Consider the following 24,307-nt stretch of genomic DNA (forward strand, 5'->3'; position numbering starts at 1 on the left):
GAACTCGGGAGGCAAAGGCAGAGTTCAAGCTATGGTGCTCTGTATAGCAAGTGCCAGATCAGCCAGGGCTGAGACCCTGTCTCATCCCTTCCTAACCCCCCTCCAAAGTGGCCCCAATCCTATTCAGTAATTTCTATCCAACCAGGTAAAGAGTTCCTTTGTTTTTAAATTTAATGAGTCAGGATCGAGAGCTGCTAATTCCAAAGACCATACTTTTCAATGCGATTGTGTGTGACACACACCTATGACCCTAGCACTTGGGTAGCAGAGGCAAGCTCAGTTCTAGGCCAACCTTGGCGACAAAACAAGTTCAGAGAAGACTGAATTACACTAAACGCTGTCTCAGACACAGGGGGGAGTAGGTGGGTGAGAACAAGAAAGCAAACAAATAGAACTCAATTGTCACTGGGGCTCAAAGTCAAATTTCCCAGACAGAGGGAAGACTGGTTATCTTCCAAAGCGCCTCTCTCTCTCCCCCCATCTCCTTCCTTTTCCCCCCCCCCTCTCTCTCTCTCTCTCTCTCACACACACACACACACACACACACACACACACACACACACACACACACACAATCAAATTGCAGAACAATAACTGCAGACATGGTGAAAAGGTTTCAAAAAAAAAAATATATATATATATATTTGTCCTTGAATTAGAGTCTCACCAATGTAGCTCAGGGTAGTCTCAAACTCCTGGGTGGCTCTCCCAAGTAGCTAGGCCAGAAGCACAGGCCACTATGCCTGCCTACACAGTTGTTAAATGGATCCAGTACATTAAAGTAGCATGCTAGCTTTGCGCAGTGGCAGTATCGTAGCCAATGAGGTTTATCCGAGGCGCGATTATTGCTAATTGAAAGCAGCATGCTAGTTTTTGAACAACGATAATCAGATTACATAAAACCACCTCTCCAAACAGAACAATCTGTAATGAGCTCTATCCCACAAGCGGTCAGTCAGTTCTGGGAGATGACATCCAGATTTGCAATGTGTCTCATGGTCGGCCTTCCGTGGGGGCAGTTCCAGGGGTGGTCCATCTCACCCATGTGGGAGATGAGCTTCTTCATCTCACTTGCACTGAGAGCGGTTCCGATCATCACCTGGGTGTGAGACGAAAGGGGAGAGTCTGGGCTGTTAAAGCATCTTCAGAAGCACGGGGTTCGTTGAGACCAGACAAGACCAAAGCTCAAAGACACTTCCTGAAGAACCTTCACCCAGAGGCCCCATCTTCTCGGCACACCAGGCCTTGCTGTTGAGCTCCCCACCCTCACAGCTCGGGCTCTGGTGGCACAGCATCCTGTCTCTCGAGGTCCCACGTGACTTCACTGCTCTCCTCTCACCCTGGCAACCAGGGTGGTCCCGAGTGCCACTCTTCACTCAGCAGGCAGCAAGGAGTTTTATTATATAAGCTTGTTTTTTGGTGTTTGTGTACGTGCTCACTCATTCCCAAGCACATGGAAGCCAAAGGTTGACTGATGCCTGCAGCTGTTTACCTTAGTTTTTGAAACAGGATTCCCTCACTGAACTGTCTCGTTATTTTGGCTAGACTGGCCAGCTGGTGAGCCTGTGTCTCCACTTCCCCACAGCCGGGATTATGATTATGCACCACAACTCCATTTTTATGTGAGCGCTGGGGATTTCCATTTAGAAAGCACTTTACATGCCGTGCTGTCATCCTGTGGTGTTTAGATGTGCTTGGCTGTGGGGAGTGGCATTATTAGGAGTCTGGCCTTGTTGGAGGAAGTGTGTCACTGTGGGGGTGGGCTTTGAGGGCCTATGCTCAGAGAAGAGACCCTCGTCCTGGCTGCCTGTGAAGAAGTTTTCTGGATCAAGCTGTAGATCTTTCGATCAAGCTGTAGAACTCTTGGCTCCTCTAACGCCATGTCTGCCTGGACGCTGCCACGCTCCTGCCTTGATAATGGACTGAACTCTGAACCTGTAACCCAGCCCCAATTAAATGTTGTCCTTTATAAGACTGGCCTTGGTCAAGGTGTCTGTTCACAGCAGTAAAACCCTGACTAAGACACATTCCAATCCCTCCTTCTTCCTCTTCTTGAAGATAGGGTCTCAGTACATTTAACCCTGGCTGGTCTGGAACTCATACTCCAGGCCAGCCCTGAGTGCAGGGATCATAGACCTGAGTTGCCATGGCAGAGAAACAGCTCTTTCTAAAAGTCTGCCAGCTCACTCACTGCTCTTTTGAGCCCTTCCTTTGCCTAAGTAAAACCTAAGTCCATGCAGGCCTGTGCTGGTTTGAATGGGAATGCTTCCCTAAGTCATATGCTTGAAGGTCTTCTTCCCAGTTGGGGGACTGTTTAGGAAGGATCAGGAAGTGTGGTCTTATGTCACGAGAGGTGGGCTTTGAGGTTTCTCCATGCCAGAATCAGCCTCTCCTCTCCCCTCCACCCCACCCTCTCTGTCTGCTGCCTACAGATCAGAGTGTAAGCTTCTAGCTACTGCTCAGGGCCATGCTTGCCTGCTGTCTGCCTGCTGCCTACTGCCATGTTCCCCACCATGATGATCATGTATTCACCCTCTGAAACTGCAAGAAAGCCCCCATCGAATGCTTCCTCTTATAAGTTGCCTTGGGGGGCTGGAGAGATGGCTCAGTGGTTAAGAGGACTGACTGCTCTTCCAGAGGTCCTGAGTTCAATTCCCAGCAACCACATGGTGGCTCACAACCATCTGCAATGGGATTCGATGCCCTCTTCTGGTGTGTCTGAAGACAGCTACAGTGTACTTATATATAATAAATGAATAAATCTTAAAAAAAAAAAAAGTGTATAAGTTGCCTTGGTCCTGGCATCTCTTCACAGCAACAGAACAGTGACAGACAACGTCCCAGTTTGCAGCCATCTTCCTTACCACACTGGCACACTATCCTCATGTGCACATGCACAAAGCAGGCCTTGGAGCCAGAGGACTAGCCATCCCTGTGCTTGGCATGTGCTTTCCTCCTTCAGGCTCCTGCTCAAATGCCCTGTCTATCTAAATGAAACCATGTTTGCTTCCCTCTCCAGGACACGAGGAGCTTTGTGACATGCATGCCTGTGCCAAGTGGATGGACAGTGCTCCCCAACACTGACACGCTGGGAACAGGTGAACGGGGACACAGATAGCCCTAAACCCCTCTGTTGCCATCTTCCTATTACAGCACATGAAGTGTCAGCACAGACCTAGACGTAGGGACAAAGCAGGGGGCTGTCACCCTGGGCAGAACAATGAGCAAGTTAACACATGTTTCACATGGTGTGACTGAGGCATGTGAAGAGCAGAAATGGTGGATCTAGGTGGGAGCAGTAGGAAGAAAGGGCCTGAAGGGACAGAGACAGTGTGGCTGCGGCTGGAGCAGAGTGAAGGACAAAGGGCTAGAAAGGCAAGCAGAGACTGGAACGTGTGTCATGTGGACAGCGAGGGTCAGTGCTAGACACAGGCAGGGCTGCATCTGCCAGGGCGGGAGATGTAATCCGCAGCCCCACAGACCTCACTCAGACACACACTGGACAGAGTCTGCCATGACTACCTGCACAGAGCACCCGCTCTGACACTTACTGCCACTGCTAGATAGGGCACTAGAAGTCAAACCTGATCGCCCTGTCTCTCACTTCTCTGTCTCTCTCTGTCTCTTCTGTGTGTGTGTGTGTGTGTGTGTGTGTGTGTGTGTGTGTGTTGAGCAGGCTACAAACAAAACTCTTTCTGAGGGCTGGCTAAATGGCTCAGAGGGTGAAGGGCTTGCTGCACAAGCCTGAGTTTGGTCCTCAGAATCCACATAAAGGAAGAAAGAACCAGTTCTCCACAATACTGTCATGCGGTCTCCATACACAGTATGTACATACCCCTTCTCCCTGCCCCACATTATAGCAAACAAAACTTGTCCCTGGAGGAATTTCACCCCGTCTGAAAGCTTTGAGTCATATTGTCCTGGTTAGGGTCATCATTGTTGTGATGAAGCACTATGACCAAAAGCAACTGGGGAGGAAAGGGTTACTTCACTCACAGTACCATATATAACTTCATCAAAAGCAGCGAGGAACCTGGCACTGAGAACTGATCAGAGGCCATGGAGGGGTGCTGCTTGCTCCTCACGGCTTACTCAGCCTGGTTTTTGTTTCTTTTGTTTTGTTTTTTAAATAGAATCCAGGATCACCAGCCCAGGGATGGCACCACCCACAATGGGCTGGATTTTCCCTATCAATCTCTAACTAAGAAAATGCCCTGCAGGCCTGCCTACAGCCTGATCTTATGGGCCCATTTCCTTAATTGAGGTTCCTTCCTCTCAGATGACTCTAGCTTGTGTCAAGCTGGCATTAAGGTGATCCCAGCAAACATAGGTAAGTCTGATCTGCAGCCCAGACATCTCCCTCAAGCCCAACTGTCATGTTGCTTTTGCTTTTGGACGCTCTACTTAGTGAACAGTGGGTCTCACATAGAGCGAGTCTACAGCATAGCTCTTACCCTGCTTGCTTCCCAGAGCTGCCACCCCTCCCTCCCCCGGCACTCCAGGTCTGGTCCCTCTCAGTTAGGCGCTCACTCTCACCGTAAGCCTAGGACTGGGCTGTCCTCTGGGTGCTACTCCGCTTTCTCGCCTCGGGCAGAGCTGCCTGTCAGGAACATGTCACCCCTGGAGGCTCTATCTCCCAGTCAGGGGCTCAGATGGCACTCACCTCCTTGTCCCTATGGCCTCTGTGGTCACATGCTGTTGGAGCTTCTGTACTTACTGCCATCTAAGAGCTCATTCATGCCTGTTTCTCTCACCTCCCTTACCTCTATGTCCCCATACAGGACAGCTTCCTACATGGGCTTAAGGAACTGCTGGATAATACAGGACTGTGGCCATGTGACAGAGGTTCTACCTTACTTGGATGCTGGGTGATAGTCAGCCATAATTACCATTTCCCATACAAATATGAGAGGCACAGGACTCAGCCCAGTGACTGCAAACAGCCCTTGTGGGAGGCTCTGTTTGAGTTTTGATGGTGTTGCCTCAGCCTGAAGGCCGGAAATCTTTGTCAGTGCGGGCTGGCATTACTCATAAGGCCATGACTGAAGCAGGGACACCCAAAGCTGACTGCTGGGCTCCGGAAAACTGAGGTGAAACACTGCTTAGCATCACAGAGAATCAACAGCAAACCTGACTTGGAGGTCAGACCTGGCTGCCATGCCAAGCCAACAAAGTGGCTGTCCATGGCTTGTGACCATCAGAAGGCACGGAATAGCGTCAGCCAAGCCAAGAGCTGAGCCGAGAGCCCCTGGGCCCTCAGCCCCACTCCCGGGAGTGCAGCTTGTTTTACATACAGACTTCTGACATGCTCTGGAAGCAAACATCTGTCTTTACTTACAGACTTCCGACACGCTCTGGAAGCAAACATCTGTCTGACTCTCGAGGGCCGGCACATGACCCCAGGGCTGTCACTGAGCATAAAGATCAGTTCATCGATATCTTGGGGTCCAAAGGTCCAGTTTTTACTAGTGGGTAAGGAAATCAGTTTAGCCCTTTCAGTGACTGGAGCTAAAAGAAAAAAAAAATGAGGAAAATCCATTACTGGAGAAAAGCATTTCTGTCTGTGGCACACGCCTGTATGTCCCTAAAATACAGTACTCTACAGTCCTACGTTAACTCACCATCTTCATCAATGATAAAGTCAAAGCCATTCTTTCTGAATATTTCCAGATTTTCTATCAGCACAGCTTCATTGACAGCAGTTAAGTTCAGAGTCTGGGGACTGGAGAACAGGAGATTCAGACTGTGATATAAACTATAATCCAGGGCAAGCATGTACCTACAGAGTAGGACTGAAAGCGAAATAATGCTACCACGGTCATGGAGCAGACACGCACGACCTTCATCCCAGCACCTGGGAGGCACAGGCAGGCGGGTCTCTGTGAGTTTGAGGTCGGCCTGGTCTACACGGTGAGACCTTGTCTGGAAAGGTGTGCACTACTCTACACCAGGCCTAATCTATTCAGTGACCCTCCACCAACAGTATTTTCTGGCCACCCGGTGAACATCATTTCAAATGGCTAAAAGGTGGAGACGTCTAGTGTGAAACTTCAGGCAGGTTGGCTGACTCCCCTGCCTCTGCCATTTTCTCACTGTGAGCAGCAATGGCAACAGGAACTCCCTGGTCTGATGACTTGGATCAGATGAATACATTCCCTCAACAGTTCTCCATGTAACAGGGACTCGGTGAGAGGGGCTGTGACTATCATTATGTGGAAAGTATGAACATGGGTTGTGCAGGTATCTACGCAAGCCCACATGTATGCATGTGTGCACATGGCTGCTGGCACAAGCTGCTTCATCTGAAGTGGTGCACTTCGAGCCCTGAAGCCTGGGTGAACCCACGTGATGAGCCTCTGCGCCTGGAGCACCGTGTGCTGCTGCAGCATCTCGAAGTTGTACTTCTCGTCGGCGGCGTGCTGGTCCACCAGGAAGAGGTCCTCCTTCAGTTTGGTTACGATGAATCCCAGGTTAAACTGACCCAAGATCTCCATCTCTGCGAACATCGACTTCCTGAAAAACACCGTCACAGAATCTCTCTGAGATTATCTCTGACTGTAAGACAGAACACGGTGATTAAAAAAGATAAGGCGCTACGAGAGCATGAACTAGAAAAGGTTCCTAAGCAAAGCCTCAATAGTCCATACAGTCAGTGCTCCGGAGACGTCTTACTGATCACCACCAACATCAGACATATGTGTTTCTAGACCTTTGCTCATGTATGGATCTACGTTTTAAAAATGAAGAGAACTAGGCACCTTTGTTCTGCTTTCTGCTCTAGTCTCATCATTTAATACACCATGGACTCTTTACTAGGTACAGGCACATACAGACCTAGACACACACATAGATCTTTTTAACTGTTTCTCACTATGTTGTCTAGGCTTTGACCTCCTCCTCCAGCCTGCTGAGCAGCTGAAATTACAGCTGCATGTCACCAACTTTAGATCTACTACTACCTTCCTTTCCTTTCTTTATTTTCTTTGAGACAGTCTCATTTTGTTACTCATCCTGGCCTCGGCCCTACCGTCCTCCTTCTTCAGCTTCCCGGGAGCTGACTCTTTGTTCTCAATGATGGTCCTGGAATTCAGTATGCAAACACCATAGTTCATCTGATACATTCTCTCCTGATGGACATTCAGTTGTTTCTAAACTCATAACGCACGCAAGGCACTGATAAACTCTAGGAGAAATGCTCACATGGCCGGGCCATCAGCAAAGCCCAGTGAAGACAGTGATGTGGAACCAGCACTTGATCTGAACTAGCAAGACACCCTGGGGAACGATCTCAGTCTGCCTCACTTCCCGGGCTGGCAACCTGGGGGAAAAGCTGTACTAGTTCAATGACGGGGTTAACTGAATCTTTGATAGGTCTCTTCTACAACCCACACAACTGGGAGCCAGGCATGGCGGTACACATCTGTATCTCAGCACTAAGGAGATTAAGGCAACACAGTCATAAATTCAAAGTCAGTTTGGCATACGTGAGGACTTCCAAACAAACCACACACGCACGCAGGACAGGAATGTATTTACAATCCCAGCAACTGGGAGGCAAAGGTAAGATCAGGAGCTCAAGGTCATCTTCAGGACCACAGTGAGTTTCAGGCCAGTCTGGGTTACCATGAAACCCTGTCTCAAAAACAAAACTAAACCAAATGAAACCAGGAGAACTGACATTATACATGTGAAAGGCAAGGAGAAGTTACTGACTAGAGACATCTCGGCCAAAAAGAGATTAAAGAGCAAATGACCACTCTATAGGGTCAAAACCAACCTCAATTCAGTATCAGAATCATCTGATACTGATGGGGGGGGGTGAGGAGGGAGGGAGAGGAAGGAACAAGTCTATTAGAGAGCCTGTGATGTGGGGAAGACCCCATGTCTCCACAGGAATCTCAAGCCATTGGATGGATCCTGGTGCTGAGGGAGGGCCACACTTGAGTCCTACTCCAGAAAGGAGGAGACCATCCACACAGTGCAAGAAATAAAGACATACAAGATATCTAGAGAAGCCAATACTGAAGCTATACAAAGTCAGCCTTCACTTAGTCAAAGTAACCAATCATAAGCCTGACCAAATTACTGTTAAGAACAAACAGTACCTAATCTCTCTTCTGAGTTCATCTTCTGCTGCTTGATTTTCTCCAGGGCAAATCTTGGCCCTAAATTTCCTGTAATTGTGTTCGCTTTTGTTCTGCTGCTTCAGGTGCTGTAACTGCTTCATTTGTTTAGCTAAAGAGCTCAGAGAGAAGTCAAGGAGCACTATTTTCTTATTAATTTTTACAGCTACGTCAACCTCAGCTGCTGAGGTGTTCTGAGGAACGCCAACACTTGAAGGCCTGTCCTCTGTCCTGAAACGCTTAGCATTTGAGGGAGAGAGATGAGTTGGTGGAGGTGAAGCTCGACATTTATATCCATTGTCTTCTGGCTTCAAATGGTGTCCTGTACCTGAAAGGTGGTCGTCCACTTCAAGGAACTGCTTGCCACAGTTTGTGTTTTCCTGAGAAGGTCTGTCCTCTGGGGAGCTCACGTTGCAGTCACTGCTAAAGCTACTGGCCACTTCTGGGGTGCTGAACCCTTCCTCAGAGCCAGCTGAGGTGCTGCTGAGCCCTGAGTCCTTTTCTCTTTTCTCTCTGTCCATACAATCACCAGGGCTGTCCGTGGGACTCACCAATTTGTCCTGTGAGCCACACAGGCCTCTATAAGAGACGATGTCTGAAGGACAAGACGATGATACACCCCTTTTCTGACTTGGAAAACTCTGTTTCAGTTCAGGAGTCTCTGGGCCCCAAGACTTGGTCTCTGTGGTACGATGAAGAGAATAGGCCTCTCTCAGCCTGGACACAGATGCTACCCTTTTCTCTTCCGCTGTGATCCTCAATGAAGGAGAGTTCTCTTGCTTTCCTACTTCTGCGGTATGCAGCTTTACTAAGTTACCTTGCAGGAGGGAACAGAAAGAAGGATCAGGGAGTGTACTGAACAGGAACAAGAGGACAGGCACTTCACAAAGCACGAGGCCCAGCTCTGTTCCTCCGTTGGAAATGCCTACCCATGCTGAGTGTGGTGCCACACGCCCATGATCCCTGCACTGAGAAGGCTGGGAGAGAATTCCAGGCCGGCCTGTGTGGAACACGGAGACACTCTGTCTCAAAGAAACAGAATCAGAGCTGGAGAGATGACGCGTCAGTTAAGAGCGCTTTTCGCTTTCCCAGAGGATTTGAAGTCAGTTCCCAGCACCCATGAGGGCAGCTCACAACCATCTGTAACTGCAAAGACCCTTCTGGGCTCTGAGTATTGCATAGACACGGCACGCACACCAGGCGCGCATGCGCGCGCGCGCGCACACACACACACACACACACACACACACACACACACACACGGCACACACACACACACACACACACCAGGCACACACACACACACCAGGCACACGCGCACGCATGCACGCGCGCACACACACACACACACAGATATTTGTGTGGTATTTGACTTGAGTGGAACACTGTATAGTCATGAGAAGGAATGGATGTATGCATGGCTGGCCACGTATGACTTTGATGGATTCCATAAGATAATCACAAGACAGTACAAACTGAATGACTCCAAGTCTACCAGTCTCAGTCTGCTTCTGTCTCTCTATAGAGCCATAGCTAAGATGGAACTATGTAGCCCAGGCTTGCCCTCAACTGTAGATCTTCCCACCTCAGTCTTACAAATGTTGGGATTGCAGGCATCTGTCACCACATGGTCTTCATAAACCCTTAAAAAATGTCTGTGACAGTACATGTGCACGTGTGTTTCACGTGCTATGAGTATGAACGTCAGGACAACCTTAAGTACAACCAAGTGATAATCCTCGCCTTTCACCTTAAGACTTTTTTTAGGCAGGGTCTCACTATGTCTCCCTGATTGGCCTGGAACTCACTCTGTAGACCAGGCTGGTCTCGATCCACAGAGATCCACTTGCCTCTGCCTCCTGAGTACTGGGAATAAAGCTGTACACCACCATGCATAGCCTCTAATAAATATACTTTCTACCATGATGTTTTCTCTTTACTAAAAGGATTCCACTTCATGTCAAAAATCACCGTTAGGAAAAAAAAGGACATATCATAGCATCTAAAACTTTTAGCAGGTCCCATCACTACAGCAGCTCCATCACTACAGCAGCCCCATTACTACAGCAGCCCCATCACCACAGCAGGCCCATCACCACAGCAGGCCCATCACTGTGCAGTTTTCTCACCTTCGACATTCAGCAGCGGCTGCTGGTTGACACTAAGCTTGTTTGCATCACTGTCGAACATTCCCATCAAGGACGTCTTTAAAACAGCCAGCAAAAGCTTCTCTTCCTGTAGTAAAATCTGCCTTTTATCTGGGGTCACGTTAATATCCACACATTCTAAGGCAAAGAAGAAAAGACAGGCCTGAGCTCACCTTTAGCAACACGATTTTAACCATTTAATATTGCATTCATTTGTACTAGTGATTAAAACCAATCGAGATTAACACAAGGTGTCCAGACTAATATTCATAAATTGCAAATTTTGGGGGGAGTGTGCGTGTTGTGTGGCTGAACATACATGTGCGTGTATGGAGGTCAGAGGTTGACATCAAGTATCTTCCTTAATTTCTTCTCCACCTAATCTGAGTCTGGAGCTCACCAATGTGGCTAGACTGGTTGGGTGATTAGCTCTAGATAGTCTCCTACTGCTCCCTCCTAGCCCTGGGATTACAGGCATGTGCTGCTGTACCCAGCTTTTCCATGTGTGCTGGGGATCTGAACTATGGTCCTCACACTTGCCCATTAAGCACTTTACCTACTGAGTCGTCTCACCAGCCCATAAAGACATCTCTTTAAATAAATGAGGAAAATAATAATCATATTTAAACAATTTATTATTAGATCATCACTATCTTTCTTAGACAGTGTTTCATTAGCCTGGGCTGATCCTGACCCTGTTACGTAGTTTAGAATTATCGGACAGCTATCCTGGAGTATGAAGCAGCAGCAGAAACAAGAGAGACTACCTCAAGCTGAAGAGATGGCTTAGAGGTTAAGAGCATGGACTAGTCTTCCAGACTTGGATTCCCAGAGCCGCGCCATCAGGCCTCTGTGGGCACCTGCACTGAGAGTGTGTGTGTGTGTGTGTGTGTGTGTGTGTGTGTGTGTACACGCGCTTGCACACATGCATGTGCACACAGATGCTCATGAGGACAGAGAGGGCTGCTGGGTTTCCTGGAGCTGGAGTTACGGGCTGTCAGTTATGAGTTGCCTAACGTCAGTGCTGGACCCAGGCTCCAGTGCGCTGCAAACACAGCAAGAGCTTTGCCCAAGAAGCCAGTTCCCCAGGCCCCCAAATTATGGTGGGTTGTTTTTTTAAAAGTAATTTTTAATGACACTGAAAATAAAATGTTCACATCTAACAATAAAGACAAAAAATTATTTTCTTCCACAAGTGTTAATGTGTCTGAGTGCTTGTTTGCACACGTGTGAATGGGCATTACTATGTCAAGAAAGGCATATACATATATAAAACATATACATATACATATACATATAAAAATGTGGATCTAAAGAAGTCAGAATTTGACAATTACAAAGAAAAAATACATATAAAATTGATTCTTTTCAAAATCACGGAGAACTTATAAGTACTCTTTCTCCCTTTGTTCAAATTTAAAGTTACCTTTCCTAATAATACAATGAACATTGTTTCAAACTGAATGCAGAATGGTGAGTATAGAATGTAAAATTACATGATTGTCAGTTATTTTCTATTGTTATGTTAGAGCTTTATAATTTCATTTTATCCTTTTAAGAATAAGCCAAACTTTTTATTGAAACCTTAATGGAACTTACCCGAGTCCACGGACACGTTAAGAACAACAAATGGATACTGGTGCCGATTATACATGTGGTAGACCTCATTCACCAGTCTAGAGACCTGTGTAAGAAACACGGTTCAGAAAAGCATTTTCCCACAGAGTTTTATGTAGCGTACCTAAGGATGACCTCAGACTTCCGGTCTTCCTGCTCCCCCTTGAGTGCCAGGATTATAGGCATACGCTCTTAGTCAGTGCAGTGCTACAGACAGAATTCGGGGCTTAGTGCACACTAAGGAAGCACTTTATCATCTGGACTGCACTCCCAGCTCCTAGTACAGCTTTATTAATGTAAGATCAGTACGCAATGAACTGCACGGACTTCATATAGGATTTAGCTAGGCTTTAACATACAGGCCTGCAATCCCAGGTACTCTAGAGGCTGAGGCAGGAAGATGGAAAGTTCAAGGCCAGCCTGGGCTCCGGTGGATTCACTGTCGACCAGGGTAATTTAGTGAGACCTACAGAATGGGAGTGGGGTATATAGCTCAGTCCTACAACATTTGCCTAGAATGTGAGAGAGCCTGGCTTCAATATTCACCTCTGAGGAAACAACAAAAACCTCTACAATCTGATGTCTTAACACACATGCAAATAGAGACATATATACATATACATACTTTTGAAGGTATTCTACAATCAAAATAATATACACACTATTAAAAAAGTTTCCTTATATTCTTCAGAAGGATTTGTTTGTTTCAGGGCTTGCTGTGTAGCCAGGCTCTCCTCAAACTCTGTCTTCTGACTTCAGCCTTCCCAGGGAATTCCATTCAAGAACAAACACCTCACTAAAGGGCTCAGAGGTAAAGCGACTGGATAAATAGACTCCTAAAACTGAATCTTCCCAATCCAAAGATATTACTCAAGAACCTTCTGTCAGGTGTGGTGATGGGACACTCACATTCCCAGTACTGTAGGGTGATGTCTATATGCAGGTGAGGACTGACACAAGTTAGATCAAGGCCCATGATTGGGCAGTGAAAAGTAAGGCAGGGACAAAGTTTTGGTAAGGCGAGAGAAGAGGAAGGAAGAGAAGAAGCAAGATGGAGACAGAGAGGCCTCCTTGTGCTTACCACAGGCTGTGTTCCTACACTGACTGTATAGAAAGAGGAGGCAGAATGAACTGCCCTGTGTACACCTCAGCCGAGGCGACCGTGCCTGGTCTGTATTGTGAATGGGTAGACAAGGTTTGAGGAAAAAAAAAAAAAAGACGGAGACAGAGAAGGATGACCCAGATCTGGGTGTCTTAAATGGCCATAGGTGGTTATGAATATTTCTTAAGGGATGGATTCTATAGGTCAATTTATCTCATCGAGTTTTGATTTTAACGGGTAGCTGGGAGTTTATACCATAACTACCAGGGGGTAGACGCTGGGAGCGTGGGCAGAGTCCGAGACAGGGAGCCTTGATTGCCCAGCTGCTGCTGGGCCTCCAGTGTCCAGATTTTACCGGATAACTGGGACCAGTGAGTTCCCGGCTGGCCAGCTGGGAAAGGGCCACTAGCAATGGGAGCAGAGAGACTGCTGGGGCTAGAGGCTAGGTAGAGGTAACGTGGTGTGGTGCCACGCTGGAACTGGCTGCCGCTGAGACGAAGGTACCCTGCAGATGCCATGTGGCCCTATGGTGCTGGCCCTAGTGCAGGAATAAAAAGGTCCAATTTTTTTAATAATTACCGCAACACTGTCCTTGCGGTAGAAAGACTGAGAGGTCTAAGTAGGTGGATGGATGAATAGACAGACAGAATGCAGGTGTAGTTCAATGTTTGTACAGCATGTTCAAGTGTACTTAGGTACACAGTTATATGATATTACAATATAATTATTAAATGGTATTAGAGATAAATCACACTAATTTTAAAATGTAGAAATTGGGTTGCACTTAAAATCTGATAGAATTTTAAAGCATCAAAAATCACCAAGGTCACCAAGGTTGCTGGGAATGCAGAAGTCAGAGCCAAGTCATTAAAGCCTCAAAAGGACACTGGATAACTGGTTCTGTCTAAGAGCAAATCTGGGCCCTCATTTTCCTGTAAAATTGACAAAGGGAAGAGAAATAACACAAACGAATGCATGTGGTCAGTCTACAGTAGGAAGCTTAGACAATGACTTAGAATGTTTACTTTTTTCTAGTAGTGATATTTCTACGATAATAAGCATATTAAGAGTAAGTACTTTATACACACATTAAACTGAAACTAACCTTTCTTAAACGCGTGTGCAGATGCTTTGCCTGCATGTACGTATGTATGCCTATGTATCACGTATTGGCCTAGTGTCTGAAGAGGACAGAAGAGGGTATCGGGTCCTCTGAGACTGGAGCTATGGCAGTTTTGAACCTCCATGTGGTGCTGTGAATTGAACGCTGGCTGTTTTTAATCTCTCTAGTCCACATATAAGACGATTTTAAAAAAGGTTTATTTATTTATTATGTACACAATGTTCTGCCTGCATGTACACCCGCACATCATAGAGGGCACCAGACCCCATTACGGACGGTTGAGAGCCACCACGTGGTTGCTGGGAATTCAACTTGGACCTCTGGAAGAGCAGGGAGTGCTTTCAACTCCTGAGCCATCCCTCCAGCTCCCAAATAAGATAACGTTAAAGGCACGTTTCTGTGTCCATTCCAAGTTCCTGTATCAGACAGTCATGAAGTAATGTGGAGATAGCCCAGTGAGTGAATGTTTGCCTTGCATGCATAAAGCCCTGGTTTAATTACCAGTACCACATAAACCAGGCCTAGTGGTCCAAACCTGTAACCCTAGCACTCAGAAGGAGTAGTGGATGATCAGATGTCCAAGGGTAGCCCTGGCTACAAAGGAAGTTTGAGGCCACAGAAGGCCGCATGAGCCTATCTCAAACCGGGCAAGCAGACAATGAAAAATACCTTTGCTGGGTCACAAGGCCGCTGATTGATGAAGAAAAACTGTCTGTCTGTTGAACTCCTCCCAGCACCATGCGTGCACTGTGAAATGAAGCCTGAAATGCTGTCAAAGGAATTCAGGAAGGACAGTTACGGCATGAGAACAATTATAACAACACATGACACATTTCCCCCTTTGAGGCAGAGCCTCCCCATATAGTTCATGATCTCATAATCGTATTGCCTAAGCCTCCTGGGTGCTAGGATTACAAGTATGTGCCCTGGTGCCCAGCTTAGCACAGGACACATTCTTTAAATCAAGTCAGAATAGAACAGCTGGTGACCCACCACCAGGACAAATCCCGCATGAACAGAATCAGTCACACACCCTTACCGTGTTAAGAAAAAAGGCTACGTCATTAGTAAAGTACTTGTTGTGTGAACACTTGAACCCAATTAGTCTCCAGAATCCAGTTAAAACAAGATTCAAGCATGGCGGTGCACACTTGACCCCAGTGCTGAGAAGGTAGAAACAGACATTTATCTAGGTCTTACTGGCCGGCCAGCCTAGCCTACTTGATGAAATCCAGGCCACCGAGATCCCTTCTCAGAAAATAAGGTGAGGGGGCTGGAGGGATGGCTCAGCGGTTAACAGCACTAGCTGCTCTTCCAGGGGTCCTGAGTTCAATTCCCAGCACCCACATGGTGGCTCACACCCATCTGTAAAGGGATCCGTCTGCTATGAAGCCATACATGCAAACAGAACACTCATGATCATAGAAATGCCTAAATAAATAAATCTTTTAAAAAATAGGGTGAATGGTGTCTGAACAAGACACTAGCAATTGGACCTTGGGCCTCCACACTCATGTATGCAAACAAAATCTGCTCAGTCAGCCTCCTTTGTATAATTTTTCACAGTCAAAGAGTGAAAAGAACTCATTTTCCATAAGCATAAAATTAAAAATATGACAAAGTATTTTCATTCCCAAACATTAACTTATATGAAGGTATGTGCGTTGTTGTAGGATTTCTTGCTCTGCATGAGTCCCACCCCAGGATTGCGTGCAAAGGTAAAATACGTTCAACCAGAGTCACCTGCAAGAGGGACTCTCAGTGAGAAACTGCATCCATCAGACTGGCCCATGGGCACATCTGTGGGGCAGTTTCTTGACCGATGACTGAAGTGGAAGGGCCCAGCCCACTGCAGGGGTGCATAGGCAAACTGACCAATCCATGGGAAATGAGCCAATAAGCAGTGTTCCTGTGTGGTCTCCACTTTGGTTCCAGCCGTGAATTCCCTTGATAACTTTAGATGTGAGCTGAAATAAGCCCCCCCCCCCCCAGCTACTTTTGGTCAGGGTGTTTACCACAGACAGTACACCACCATCTTTGCAATTTATAATAGGCCGAAACACAAGTGTAGAATAAAGTATAGGACCTTCACAGGGAAGTGTCTATACTTCCTACAAAAACATAATGGAGCTGGGCGGGTTTAATAGATCCCAAGGTCAAACATCGTATGTAGAATAACTAAAAAATTATTCTAACCCAAAGTAGACTAATTTAACAGAAAACCCTCTTAAAAGTACCAGTCACCGAGCCCACTGTCTGAATTAAGCCATAGTTTTCATTATCCATTCTCTCTGAGCTGTACACAATCACTCTACGCCTTAAAATCACTATTCACACACATACACAGTAAACACCACCATCAGGAGAGCTGGCTGCAGTCTGCAGGCAGCAACCCTGTACTTACCGGAAAGGACTCTGCGGGGCCCCGCAGGCGCTCAGGCAGTACTCTTCACAGACGGAGTCACTAGGGGGCAGCTGCACAAAAGGAACGAGGCTCTGCAGCTGAAAGGCACCAAGAGAAACGGTTACTTTGAGAGCAATAGCACCAAACTTCAGCGAAGATAAAATACAGTTTCTTCCCAGGGTTAGCTATGCTCATTCAGAGCACATACACGAAAAGATAAAATAAAATTCAAAGGACCTTACAACTATTTACAGTGCTACAACGACTTCAATCTGTTTACCAGAAAAATGAACCACCAAACTCTTACTTTATGACATTATGTTTTTCAGAGAGAGAGAGAGAGAGACAGAGAATATTAGAGGATACAGTTTTTCATTTTTTAAAAAATAAAATTTTGGGCTGGAGAGATAGCTCAGTGGTTAAAAGCACTGACTGTTCTTCCAAAGGTTCTGAGTTCAAATCCCAGCAACCACATGGTGGCTCACAACCATCTGTAATTAAATCTGATGCCCTCTTCTGGTGTGTCTGAAGACAGCTACAGTGTACTTATATATAATAAATAAATAGTCTTTTTAAAAAATAAAATAAAATTTAAAAAAATCTTTAGCTCGCAGACATTAATTTTAGCCATAGGGTACTGAAATGTCTCCTTTTGAGGTTTATTAGTCTCTGTGAAAGACGACAAAACCTGCTACAATCACCAGAACAAAACAGTAAGAACACGACCACCACTCTCGGGGCTGGAGACAGCTCAGGGGTGGGAGCATACACTTCTCTTCCACTGGCTCCAAGTCCACTCCCAGCACTCTGTCGGTGCTCACAGTCACCTGTAACTCCACTCCACGGAGAGCCAACATCTCTGGCCTCTGCAGGCACCAGCACACCCCTGTGCACACCCACCCCCTGCATACATACACACACACACACACACACACACACACACACACACACACACACACACACGCGCGCACACACAATTAAAACAATAAATCTGAAAACAAAAACATTTTCCGTAGCTGGCTGGCCCCTACCTGCTTTTGGCCAAACACAGACCCGATATTTTCCTTCATGCCGGAGCTTCCGCTTGTGCACACCACAGGTTGCCGTTTCCCTTGTCCGAGCTGATTAGTGCAGCTCACACGGATGCCGGCTGAAATGATGCAGTACGCCTGTAAGACCTGGACCATTTTGGCATACTCCTGTTTGAGAAACACAAGACTCAAGATTACTTTGATCTTACAGGACCTGCACGGCTAAACTTAGAGCACCTGACTCAAGGTTCTACTCTGCCTTCAAAATAAAATGAAGGAAGAATCTTTGACACAAGGATCTGTGCAGAATCGTCCCCACGTGTGCTCTAAGGTACAGCTTGGCTCTTCTAGTCACCGTCTTCTCATTTTCTGGAGGTTGGCAGGTGCTTCATTACCAAGAAGTTCATTCTAGGGGCCGGGGAGCTAACTCAATCAGTCAAATGCTTGCTGGGCAAGCCTGAGCACCCGAGCCTCGTGTGAAACCGTCGGGGTTAGTGGGACACACCTAGCAAGGTGGGACTTGGAGGCTCTCTGAAACTCGCTGGCTAGCCAGTCTAATAAAACCGGTAAACTCCGGGGTTAGGAATACTGACTCCGAAAATAAGGATAAAGTGACAGAGGACACAGATGCTGATCTTTGGCCTCCACATGCACGTACATGCCACATACACACAAAGTACATTTCTGAACCAGGTGGGTGGGGCATACCTATAGTCCTAGAAACTCAAGTCAAGTAGGACGACAAAGTGAAAACAAAAACGAAAACAAATTTATGTCCTTTGAATTTAGAATGTTTCATTTAGAAATTTAGTCTTCTTGTTTTTTAAGACAGGATTTCCGTATAAAATTCAACATGGGCCTACAATTTGAGGTTTGTTTTTTTTTCCCCCCACACCTCTTGAATCTAGGATTATAGATGTGGGCTATCACCCTGGCTCCTTTATTTGATTTTTTTTTTTTTTTTTTCCGGAGCTGGGGACCGAACCCAGGGCCTTGTGCTTGTTAGGCAAGCGTTCTACCACTGAGCTAAATCCCCAACCCCATTATTTGATTTTTTTTTTTTTCTTTTTTCTTTTTTTCGGAGCTGGGGACCGAACCCAGGGCCTTGTGCTTCCTAGGCAAGCGCTCTACCACTGAGCTAAATCCCCAACCCCGATTTTTTTTTTTATAAGCAATTTTATCCTTCTATAAAGACTAGCCATAAACACACACATACCTGACCTATTTAGAAAAAAAAAATCCACTAGCTGAGCAATGGTAGCTACGATGCTACTTACTGACTTGTTCTGCTAAGTTTCTGCCAACTTGACACAGGATAGAGTTCTTTGGGAATAAGCAGCCTCAGCTGAGAAAATGCCCCCAACAGACGGGCCTGCAGAATTGACAATGGCTGCTCTTAACCACTGAGCCATCTCTCCAGTCCCCAAATAAGATAATTGTAAAGGCATGTCTCAGAGCCAGTTCCAAGTGATGTAACAGTACACAGTGCGTGATCCTAACTGTTTAAAAACAGAACAGCGGGGCATGGTGGTAAACACCTGTAATTCCCCCACTTAAGAGATAAAGGTAGGAGCTGACAAGACCAGACATGTGGTCATGATGGGACAAGTCTACAAAAATTATTTTTTCTATTTTTAAAGAAAGATTAACTGATAAATATCTTTAATAATTTTTTATTTATTTATTTTTTTTCTTTCTTTTTTTTTTTTTTTCGGAGCTGGGGACCGAACCCAGGGCCTTGCACTTGCTAGGCAAGCGCTCTACCACTGAGCTAAATCCCCAACCCCTTTTAATAATTTTTTTAAATCATATGCTACATTAGCAAAGCCTGGGATGGTGAATTTACCTTTTTAATGTTCCTTTGAAACTCTTTGTGACGTACGGGTAGGGTGTAAAATAAGTTCTGCACGCTGACTGTGGTTCCTTTAGGCCTCGGGCAGGGAGTTTTCTGGATGATTTTCCCATTATGGTCCAACACCAGTCGAGTCCCAATGCTTGCAGACACATGGCAGGTAGATATGGTGACATCACTGTGAGAGAGTGGCAGGGACAGCATGTCCATTAGAGATGCAGAAGGGTTGCTGGGATGTAGCTTAGAGGCAGAGCACGTTCCTAGCACTTGCCTGAACCCACGCCTCAGGCCCTAGCATTGCAAGGAGTCTGTGTGGAGACCCCTGCAGAACTTACAAGGGGGAGACACAGAGAACCTTTTCCTGCTTTCCTTTCTCAGAACTTCAAATGGCGATATTCTTCTCAGGCAATTAAGGTTTTAACTGAGTAAGGAATTGTAACACCTCAAGTTTGGTGAGACAGTTGTGTGTTTTTTTTTTTTTGTTTTTTTTGTTTTGTTGTTCTTTTTTTCGAAGCTGGGGATCGAACCCAGGGCCTTGTGCTTGCTAGGCAAGCGCCTACCACTGAGCTAAATCCCCAACCCTGGAAATCTTTAAAAAAAAAAAAAAAAAAGCATTTATAAAACTGTCTCTGGGGCTGGGGATTTAGCTCAGTGGTAGAGCGCTTGCCTAGGAAGCGCAAGACCCTGGGTTCGGTCCCCAGCTCCGAAAAAAAGAAAAAAAAAATAAAGATTTCATTTTTTAGGTTGAATTGCAAAACAACAAAGGATCTCAAGTTCTATTCTCAAAGCCTCCTCAGCTTTGTTACTAATGGAACTGTTACACAGACTTCAATGACATTAATTCAGAAATAGAAAATGCATAGCTTCATTGTAATTAAAATAGGCCTTTCATTAAATCTTTCCCTAAAGACTGAAGAACTGAAACTAATGGTACCCGTAATTTACCATGTATGTATTACTTTATCTTTATTCTGCAGTGCTTACTGGCTGGCCCCAGGCATCACGTACTGTAGGCGAGCAGTCTGCGGCTAAGCTACAACCCGAGCCTGTGTAAAGGTTACTGAGTGCTTTAAGACAGGCGATGGCTTTTCTACAATACGATTTGCTTCACTTCACTCCTTTATTTCTCACACTTCAGTAATTTGCTTAGATCGGCAATCAGATACAAGAGAACTCAGAAGTTAGGAGTCGAGACACTTCGATAGTGAAGTGCAAACCATAAGGCTTCTCATCCTGCTTCTCAGTCTGCAGAAGTTGTTACAGATGGCGTCTGACTGCTGTGAACAATACCTCAGTGCACACAGAGAGCTCAGAGCTTCCCCCCGAAAGCCGAAAGTTTCAACCTGCGTGAGGTCGGCAAACTCTCGAATCTTAGAGGTGTGATGTTTCAGAGCTGAAAGAGAGGGGGAAGAAAAGCCCAAAATGTCTTCAGTGATAGAGTGACAGACACATACAACATCTATCACAGCGTGTGGTGTAAGACAGTGTTACTCAGACATCCGAAACGATTGCTTTAGGATTCGGAACATTATCTTACCTAGACCTTCAAAGTTTTCTTCTTCTACCCCACATCCATTGTCTGAAACTTCAATGAGGTCCACCCCATAGTCTTTAAGCCTTAGATCTAAAAAATTCAATAGATTTCTTTCTTAATGATTAAGCCATGGTGAAAGGTCTTATGCTGACAATATCTGAAACACAGAGTGCAAGCCTAGCAGCCATGCCTATACTTTTACTGCTGCTGCTGTCATTCTGAGGGGTGTGTGTAGCCCTGAAGACTGTAATGCTAGGCCAGGATGCTGTAAACGCTAGGCAAGCTCTCTACAATGGAGCCACAACCCTGACCCTGCATCTTTTATTTTTCAAAGTCCTCCTTGCAAGCTCAGATTAGATAGTTGGTTTATTATTATCATTGTTATTGTTATTATTACTATTTCAAAAGGAATACTTTAAACATAGTCATTAAGAACGGGCTTGGGCTGGAGCAATGGCTCAGCAAAGCTAGGCTCGCAAGCAAGAATCTTAGAGCAGGCTCTGCAATCAGAGTGCCTGGATCCTACTTTCTGAGCTTTATAGCCTCAGTGTAACCAAATTCCTGGTACCTCAGTGTTCTCTTCTGTGTGACAGACAGCAGCTCCCAAACTGTAATGGTCCACATGCTAAACGAGACAGTCTATGTATGATTCTTAGCACAATGCCTACACACGATAAAACTGAATTCTTACGTCACCAGTCTGGGAAAGAGGACCCTATAAGGCTTGCTGAGCTTCTTAAAAGCTGCCTTCAGTGCTCACCACTCAAGCTGGGGTGGGCGTTTTGGTAACACAGCTGCTTTCGAATCTTTGTTGATCCCGTAAATAACCCCTCATCCATACTTCTGTTAGTAGCTAACGTCATTCATTCACCAAGTCAGAATGCGGAACATTACTTTTTTGATCTGTCCGGAAGTTCCTTATCAGTGGTGAGTGAACCTATGTGTGTTGTGCTTCCCCAGAGAAAGTCTTTCCCGCAACAATTGTTAATGTCAAAATAATAATAATTGGTATGTCAGTATTTGTCTTCTAATAATCCAGTAATGTTTCTTAAATAAATAACATGAATGATTATTTCTTGTGGCTTAAAACTTTTCCAAACTGTGGGCTTGAGAGATGGCTCAGCAGTTAAGAGCAGTAACTGCTCTTCCAGAGGTGTCCTGAGTTCAAATCCCAGCAACCACATGGTGTGGCTCACAACCATCTCTATGGGATCAGATCCCTCTTCTGATGTGTCTGAAGACAGCTGCAGTGTATTCACATATATAAAACGAATAAATAAATCCTTATAAAAGAGAAAAGTTTTCCAAACTTACCAATACTAGTAGCACCGGCATCTACACTGTTTTCTATCAACTCCTTCACAGCAGTGCTTAAACTGAGTACCACCTGCCCAGAGCAAATTTGATGGACTGACTTCCCATCTATAGGCTTGATGGCCTTAGCACATTCTGTACTAGAAACAAAACAGTAACAAAACACAATGTAAATACTTAGACAAAGCAGACAATGTGTTTCCACTCTGACTTTAATCTTGGTAAATGACTGATCTGTAACTAGTTAGCCTAACCCATTCATTCATTATATAAACACACACATTTCACTTGCAGATATAACTGCTCTATGACCTTTTAGCATCTGCTAATATGTACTTACAACTATCTGATATTGAAAAGTCTAATTATCCATGCATCTATGTGGAGGAGTGCTGCTGTGTCCCTCAAGGGACAAATCCATAAGCTTTTACAGCATGGAGTTCTTCATTAAGCAACATTAGCTTTTTACACAAACTTAAAAAGTCAAAGTTTGGTAGGAAATACTGGTCGACAAAACTCATCTCCCAACTGTGTAACTATTCTCACAGTCGCTTTTGAACCCTGAACCCAAATCCAAGCTGCCTAAACTGCTCTGATGAAAGTCCTCAAAGTTTATGTTTGAGACAAGAGCTCATTCTCAGCCTCCAAATGATGGTCCTACCTCACTACTACACTTGGCAGGGTAAGTTTCTTTCTGTATTGGCTTTCAGAGTTTAATCATCGTTTTGTCTCCAATCTGATTGCTAGCACCAGTTTTGATTTACTTTTTGTTCATTTTGGCACGGGGTTCAATGTAGCCCAGGGTGGCCTCAAAGTCCCCATGTGTAGTTAAAGGTAACTATGAACTCCTGATCCTCCTGTTCCCACCCAACTAGTGCTATGATTATAGGTGTGGCTTGATTCCCATCAACTTTTTTTAAATCACAAATCCGGTCAAAAAATCTTTAGGTTTAAATTTCTAGTGGTGCTCATTGCCTATCATATGAAGTTTGGAGTCTAGCAATGACGTTCCAATCTACTGTCACTAATTCCCCTATGGTTTAGTCACAGTAAAAATAGTTTCCCGGCTATGAAAAGCTCCATTAAAGTATAATAGAACATAGGTACATCCTTGTGGTAAAATTTTGGGGGTATTTTCCATATGGTCTTACATACAGTAGACGTCCAGAAACCCTGATGAAATAAACAAGCCTCTTTTCTCTTCAATCTACCTTGCACAGAACCTCACTCATCATCACAGCACTCAGGTGCCTGAGGTAGGAGGAACCCCGAGTTCAAAGCACTACCTCAGAAAACAAAACAAAAACTTGCACTCGTCTGTTAAGTTCTAACTGCAGAGGTCCTCAGGGGAAATCGCAACGTTAAAATACAGACGGCACAAATTTACATTTACAAATCTGTCACTGAATGTAACTGTGCTGGCCCTCGAAGATGTGCTTCACTGACTTGATGCCACTTGTGATCACGGTACCAAGTACACCGAAGCAGTGCAATATAATACAAACTAAAAGTCCTATTGCCTGCAAAATCAGCGTGAGCCTTTAAGCCTCACTCTCCAAGTCTTCAAGTATAAAGACTCAAAAAAAAAAAAAAAAAAAAAAAAAAGAAAGAAAGAAAGAAAGAAAATGAATTCTGTCTGCTGCGATTTATTTTAGTGCTGAGTTTCAAGTCCACGGCCCGTGGCTTCCTCACAGGGAACGCCACTTTAAGTCCGCGAGCTTGCCTCGCACCTCAGCTACTTCCGGTCCTTTTAACGAGGCCGGGATACCGGGAACTCTATAAAGAATGCGCCGGGTGGGGAGACTGCAAGCCCGCGGCTCACCTCGCGCCCTCAGTTGGTTCCATGGAAGCAGCACTCCTCCAGTCTCAGTCTCCCCGGGAGAGTTCGCGCGCCGCTCTCACGGAGACGCGTCTCCTGGGCCACCCATTGGATGCTTTTGACATATAATCCGCCCCTTCCGGGAGGGGGTAGCGAGGGCGTGCCAAGACCTCCTTACCGTTGATTGGCCACCTCAAAGGTCAAGCTGGTGACGCTAGACCAGCCCGACCAATAAATGTTC

General features: G+C 45.6%; 1 protein-coding gene and 2 non-coding genes across 3 annotated transcripts; 2 read left to right on the forward strand and 1 right to left on the reverse strand.

Moving 5' to 3' along the window:
- Positions 1-627: 627 nt before the first annotated feature.
- Positions 628-24,305, reverse strand: Pms2 (PMS1 homolog 2, mismatch repair system component). Its single transcript, XM_032887195.1, has 16 exons — positions 24,070-24,305; positions 22,248-22,387; positions 20,937-21,023; positions 20,690-20,792; positions 19,394-19,577; positions 17,548-17,715; positions 16,517-16,614; positions 14,782-14,881; positions 11,870-11,954; positions 10,253-10,408; positions 8,106-8,940; positions 6,346-6,513; positions 5,622-5,722; positions 5,339-5,508; positions 871-1,099; positions 628-793 (listed from the first exon to the last, which is right to left on the reverse strand). The coding sequence occupies exons 1-15, from the start codon at positions 24,090-24,092 to the stop codon at positions 956-958; spliced, it is 2,562 nt and encodes an 853-aa protein (XP_032743086.1). The 5' UTR covers positions 24,093-24,305; the 3' UTR covers positions 628-793; positions 871-955.
- Positions 792-927, forward strand: LOC116885978. The gene has a single exon (XR_004386059.1). It is a non-coding gene; the product is annotated as a U4 spliceosomal RNA (small nuclear RNA).
- LOC116886002 lies at positions 12,952-13,083 on the forward strand. Its single transcript, XR_004386074.1, has one exon. It is a non-coding gene; the product is annotated as a small nucleolar RNA SNORA51 (small nucleolar RNA).
- Positions 24,306-24,307: the final 2 nt, after the last annotated feature.

This window comes from Rattus rattus, chromosome 16, assembly GCF_011064425.1.
Source record: "Rattus rattus isolate New Zealand chromosome 16, Rrattus_CSIRO_v1, whole genome shotgun sequence".
Taxonomy (NCBI): domain Eukaryota; kingdom Metazoa; phylum Chordata; class Mammalia; order Rodentia; family Muridae; genus Rattus; species Rattus rattus.

Bases quoted from the DNA above. Each gene is read 5' to 3' on its own strand.
- Pms2 (XM_032887195.1), bottom strand. From the start codon at position 24,092: ATGGAACCAACTGAGGGCGCGAG. The intron at 11,955-14,781 runs GTATTTTTCATT...TTTCTTACACAG, and splicing joins GGCCTTGTGACCCAGCAAAG to GTCTCTAGACTGGTGAATGA. The intron at 10,409-11,869 runs GTAAGTTCCATT...TCTTTGCCTTAG, and splicing joins TAACGTGTCCGTGGACTCGG to AATGTGTGGATATTAACGTG.